The sequence below is a fragment of the Cicer arietinum genome, chromosome 6 (assembly GCF_000331145.2).
Source record: "Cicer arietinum cultivar CDC Frontier isolate Library 1 chromosome 6, Cicar.CDCFrontier_v2.0, whole genome shotgun sequence".
Lineage (NCBI taxonomy): Eukaryota > Viridiplantae > Streptophyta > Magnoliopsida > Fabales > Fabaceae > Cicer > Cicer arietinum.
In genome coordinates, this window is record NC_021165.2 from 11,822,156 (window position 1) to 11,828,218 (window position 6,063).

Below are 6,063 nucleotides of genomic sequence, written 5' to 3' on the forward strand. Positions count from 1 at the left end.
TTTATTTAAACAAATAATAGTTTGCACTCATCTAACCTCCCAATTTATTTATCTTTTATCAAGTTCTAATTTTCGGTAGAATTACACTATTGTTCCTAACTTTCCAAAAGTGTATTTGAATATAGGGAAACAAAATTAGGGAGACTGATCAACATTCACCAACAAAATTAATGCCACAAGAATTAATATAGTAGTAATAAAGTCGAATAGTATGCAAGAGATTGTAAGTTCAGAATGCATTACCTTCACTGTGTACCCAAAAAAAAAACACACACAACTAAATCATGCATTTGTAACTGACTTTATCCAATTTGGATCCCCTCCGTCACAAGATAATTTTGCACTACCATTTCTCCAATAGCAAACCTTTCGGAAATTAATTGAATTGTTTGTAGTTGCAGTTAGTATTACTCAATTTCTTATTTGGTTCCCCAACCCAAGTAAGGAATCATATAATTCAGGTGTCATGATTTCAGCATTTTACACATCAAATTTCATCTTAATGTTTAACAAAAACAAACATATTCTTAACTAAAATCCAATGCATGCCACATTATTCAAACGCTATTTTTGTGTGTATTTGTCGACTAGAAACCATATAACAATACCTTGACAGGGGATAATAATAGTAAATAGTCATTATCTCAAATCAGACAGAAAAGTTAATTAGTACAATCTACTTCAAATAAATTTCAGTAACTACAGTAATAAAACATATAAATCCATGGATCCAAAATCTACCTCAAGTGTCAAGCATGTGCAATTAAAGTGCAGAGAATAACATGACACTAATTCAGAGGAGTCAAAGCTTCCCTTGTTATCAGGTACACTATATAACCTACCTTATGACAGGAAAAGAAATTCGTAGACTTTTTCTCATTACCTAACAGAAATAATATATAACCTTACCAAAACATTCAGCCACAACTACTCACACTTGATGGACCTGTATATGTGGCGGACAAAGAGCAGAGAGGCACGGAAACCTACGCTACCGAGCATGAGAAAGAAGCCGTAGCAGATGCAAGCCATGTAACCAAAGAAGAATGAAGTTTGCATAAAACCAGACATATCTGATCGTGCATAGTAGTAGTACAAGCAGTAGCCATAAATGAATAAGCCAGTTGATCCCCCACAAAGAAAAGACCTATGGAAACACAAAAAATAACATCAATATATGGAAGAAAACATCCAAATCAGCACAACTAAGGTAAATGCACAGACAACTGACAGATCAAATATATGGGAAAAATATGTGTATAAACAAGCAATTTCTCACTAGCTAGGGTCAACTACATGAATCTAATGATGTTATAATTTCCTATCGTGAATCTTATTAAATGATAGACCATTTAAAACCCGAATATGTCTTAATGGTTTGACTTGTAGTTTTAATTACATTATCCTCCATTTAATCTACCCTTCTTATTGGTGCTTGTAAAGGTCTCTTTCACATATGTCCAAATCACCCAAGTCGAAACTATCATATCTACTATACAATGAAAGCTATCTTACTTCAATCTAATTATTTCATTCTTTAATCTTGTCTTTATGATAACACACCCATCATAACATTCTCACCGGGCTTGCTTTTTTGTTGGCTCTTTACCACCTGGCATGGGTCTCATACATAGGCTAGGAGGAAAAAATCTAAAAAAACTCTAAAGTGTAACTGACCTTAAGTCGCTTATTCATTCAGAACATAAATCGGAAAGGAAGAAAGGAGAGAACAAGGACAAGGAGGACAAAAAAACGAAGAGTCAGATGCTTTAACCAACACAACTTACTTCAGGTTCAATGCAAGAGGCCTTTTATATATGATAGCATGGTAGTAAAAATCATTATCTTTGACAAAATGATCTTGTTATGACCAAACAAATTACAATTTCCATTCCCCTTTCTAATCCTAAGTAGAATCTCGATTTTGACTACAATGCATGCAACAAAATTACTTGCAGAAATTAAAAAGGTTTGGTAGTCAGGGAATATGTTCTAACAAGTTTTGGTAGTTATAGGAATATGAACTAACAAGAACTGACGTAAAAAAAGATAAAAATTTAAGCCTTAATAAAATCTTAAAATATATTCCTGCATTGATGAGTGGCATTACTTGTCATAATCCTCACCTAACTACACTTAGAATAATAACTCTAAAAATACGTTTTTGAAGAGGACCAATGGGGGAAAGGAAATGGACCCCTCCATATCAGTGCAACTTCACCATGGTTTGCCACAAATTGGAGGTAAAACCAAACCACATGAACTCCAAAAACCTAAGCCCATGGCTTTCAAATCTCTATAAAATCTAGTTAGATATATCAATGTTTTAACAACCAGACAGGTTCAACCGCTTGAACTGGAAAAGACCAGTTTGCCGATTGGTTCAACCCCTTTTGAACCGTAATCCAATCAAACCATAATAAACCAGGTTGAACCGCTAATTGAAGCATTTAGTAGCTATTAATCGTCCAGTTCAATTATGGTTGAACTAACTGAACCATGACTGGGAGGTCTTACAGGTTCAATCTTCGGTCTAGTATTTAAAACATTGAGATATACATCATAAAAACAACATGTATTAAAGTAGTAACAAGAATAAATTATTGCAGCACCCAACATGTAGCTCTTTTTGGAATTAGCATCACCCTAAACATATGCCCGACTTAGTGGGACTAAGGAATGAAACATAAATTGCACAAATATGATTCTTTGTTTAGGTTCATTCAATACATGTGTTCCTCAATGCTGAGGGACCAAATTAACACGATGAGAGGAGAAGAATGGACAAAAATGAAGAAAATGAACAACAATTATTATTACTACTCATTAAGGTTCCATATTTATATTAATGATCTTATTCCTAAGTTTTTCGATAATTTCTTTAGAAAGTATGTGAATGTGAATTTACTACAGGTTTCATATGGAATTTTGTAAACAAATAGTGAAGATAGAAAATTTATTTCATCTTTTCTACATTAGTAGTAAATATATAATAAGCTTCTAGTTTTTGTCACTTTTACTATACATAGTGTCATATATACAATTTCGTATGCAAAAACTAATAGAACTGCTGGCACAAATGACATGTAGTAAAAACCGAAAAATTGTATCATACAAACTTGAAACACTAAAAAACAGTGCGGATAGAAAACCGCAAAAAATACACGAAAATGGATGTGGCTGACTTTGATTGGTTTATTAAAAATAGAAAAATATGAACGTTGGTTTTACTGGAAATCGCCACATCTTTAATGTTTGTAACAAGTTTGTACAAATAAAGCATTTTCCATAAGATAAGTTTGCATACCTCCACCACCATTCATGATCTTCCGCAGCAAGTTGAAAGTATGTCAAAGCCACAGTGATGAAAGCAGTGACAATCAGCAGAATAATAAAGACGATGAAGAGTATGCTGTAGATAGTATAAATCCTGTGGCCCCAGACACTAGCAAAAATGTAGTACAGCTCTATGTAGATGGCACTGAAAGGGAGAAATCCTGCCATTGCCATCTGGGGAATGGTGCTCCTGTACCAAGGCAGAGGTGGAATTTCTCGGGGATATTTTGTAGTACGGACAGGTGCTTGGAACTCTGTTTTGCTATTTTTACCTGCAATGCCACCCAATACAAGTAATGGTGAAGTTACCAGCGTCCATATTAGGACTATCACCAAAATTGTACCAAAAGGAAGTGCCGCAGTTGCACTATAAGCAATTGCAACAGTGTTAAGGAAGCAGAACATAAGGAAAAGGGGGCCACAAAAGAGGCATCCTGTCAGCAATAAGTTTCTAACCTGTCAAACAAGAAAAAAAAAGTGTATAACTCTAATTCCATTTCACAAGAATTACATTAAATAATACAATCAAACAGTGTACAAATAATCAATGCAAGCAATCCATATGTACCCAATTACTCCCTTCAAGTTGAATATAGAAGGAAGTAGCAGTATAGCCAGCAATGCCAGATGTGAGAGCATATATGACCACCAGTGCAGTAAATAAAGCTCCTCGGTTGTAGGGATAGAATACACCAACAAGTGCAAGCATAAAAATGAATATTGTGCTGCACAAGTAAAATGAATATAAAATGATATGTACTTAATTTTATAACTTACATTAAAAAATAAATAAAAAATAAAGCTTCAATAAAGAAGGGGAAAAGACCCATCAGAAGATTCTTACAGAGTGAACAACTGAGTGCCAGAACCAAGGGCTGCTGCAAATATGGACTTATACTTAGGAAACCGGAAAACATCACCATGAATATACTTCCATCCTGTCTCCTCTTGATCATCAGCAGCTTCCTCGTCTTGAGCATATCTGGACAAAATTACAGCAGATAAAAACGAGAAATCGGGAAAAAATAATAAAGCAAAGTTAAATATGGGTAATAGGATGACAACAATATGTTGAATGATGAGCAAGCAAGTCATACTTCATAAAGTCATTCTTCAAGACACGCATGAGAATGGTTGCCAGAAAACCAGTCAAAAGAAGAACTGTTACACAGGAGTTTATGATGGAGAACCAGTGAATCTCCAAGTGATGTGGCAGAGAAGAAGACTGAGAATATTTGTCCATTCTCTTCTCAAAAGGAATATCAGTTTCCTTCCATTTCACAGTATACATAAACTCAACATCAATTTCCTTGTCCTCAGTCAGGTCCACCACAGAATGAGGATCCATTCGGGCACTGACTTCAATCACACGATCTTTGTTATACAGAACATCAAACTGAATGTGCTTGTAAAGAAAATACTTATACTCGCTAGGGTCAGTTTTTCCTTCTTTGTCAACAGTTCCAATAAATCCCCAGATTGGCAAATCATCGTAATACATTTGGAAATAATAATCCTTTTTAACCGCTTCTCTGAACTGATTAACTTCCTCCCTTGTGAGCTTCTTCTTGCACACAACATTAGAATCTTTCTCCTTTCTAAAGTGAAGTTCATAAGGAGCACTAACAAGGCGATCTCCATTCAACACCTCACCAAGCGCTTCAGTCTTCTCTTTCTCGTGACCTACAATTCAGATTCACTCATTTAAAGATGGCATATTAAGAATCCACAAAAGTACACAAAACTATAAAATTCATTAATCACAGCTGCAATTTTCATAAACTCAGCACTAGTAAAAAATTCCATTAAAACACAATAAAATATTAATGGCAATATATTTAACTGAACAGGAAAAACATTGGATTTTAAATTTATGATAAATCTATGCTCAAAACTGAAACAAGTAACAATCAAACAAGAGTTAAATAAACTAGACACAAATCTGTGTAAATTTAACATGTTATCACACTAATAATACTAACTTTAAGTTTAATCGAAGTAATGAATAACAAAAGCTGAAGCAAAAATTAATAAGACAGTTACCTGTTACACAAAATGGGAGGTCAAGGTAACGATACGTTTCACTGAAATGAAATCAAAAAAAAAAAATCAGAAAAATAATACTAGTAAGAAATTATAAATAAATAATGAGTAAATTGAAAAAAGAAGATCAGAGAAATTGAAAGGAGATCGGAGGGTACCTGGGGTTATGAAAGGGACCGACTTTGTTAGCGTAAAGAGGAACGGGATCTCCGTCGCCGTAACGGTGATCGGAGGCATCAGATCTAACGTGAGTAGCGAGAAGAGAAAGAGAGATTAGGATCCACAAAACTAACACCTTGCTCCTTCCCATTTTCTTTCTTCTCTGTCGCAAGATTCAAACAAATGAATATATCACAACAATCAATTTATTTATTTTTTCACTGCAATTTTTCGGGTCAACTAAAATCACCTATTTTTTACTAAATCAAAATTAAGTTCAACTTTTTTACTAAAAAATATAAGTTTTGTCCTATTCTATATGATCCGTTAACCTTATCTATTCAAGTAAATATTCTTTCCTATTTTTTATTTGGACACAATTAATTCTTTCTTAGTTAGGGACTTAGACTATTATCTGTTTTTCTATTCAAATAATATTAGTTATAAATTTTATATAATTATTATTTTTAAACAGTTATTATTATTTGACTGATAAAAAAGTATAACATAGAAACTAAAATAGTT

General features: G+C 33.7%; 1 protein-coding gene across 1 annotated transcript; it reads right to left on the reverse strand.

Moving 5' to 3' along the window:
* Positions 1-615: 615 nt before the first annotated feature.
* LOC101493658 (transmembrane 9 superfamily member 3) lies at positions 616-5,765 on the reverse strand. The gene is made up of 7 exons (XM_004504553.4): positions 5,538-5,765; positions 5,380-5,420; positions 4,434-5,019; positions 4,181-4,318; positions 3,905-4,061; positions 3,308-3,792; positions 616-1,147 (listed from the first exon to the last, which is right to left on the reverse strand). Exons 1-7 carry the CDS (start codon positions 5,687-5,689, stop codon positions 928-930), a joined length of 1,779 nt encoding a protein of 592 aa, XP_004504610.1. The 5' UTR covers positions 5,690-5,765; the 3' UTR covers positions 616-927.
* Between the last annotated feature and the right edge of the window lie 298 nt (positions 5,766-6,063).

Bases quoted from the DNA above. Each gene is read 5' to 3' on its own strand.
- LOC101493658 (XM_004504553.4), bottom strand. From the start codon at position 5,689: ATGGGAAGGAGCAAGGTGTTAGTTTTGTGGATCCTAATCTCTCTTTCT. The intron at 4,319-4,433 runs GTATGACTTGCT...AATTTTGTCCAG, and splicing joins TTGAAGAATGACTTTATGAA to ATATGCTCAAGACGAGGAAG. The intron at 3,793-3,904 runs GTACATATGGAT...CTTGTTTGACAG, and splicing joins AACTTGAAGGGAGTAATTGG to GTTAGAAACTTATTGCTGAC.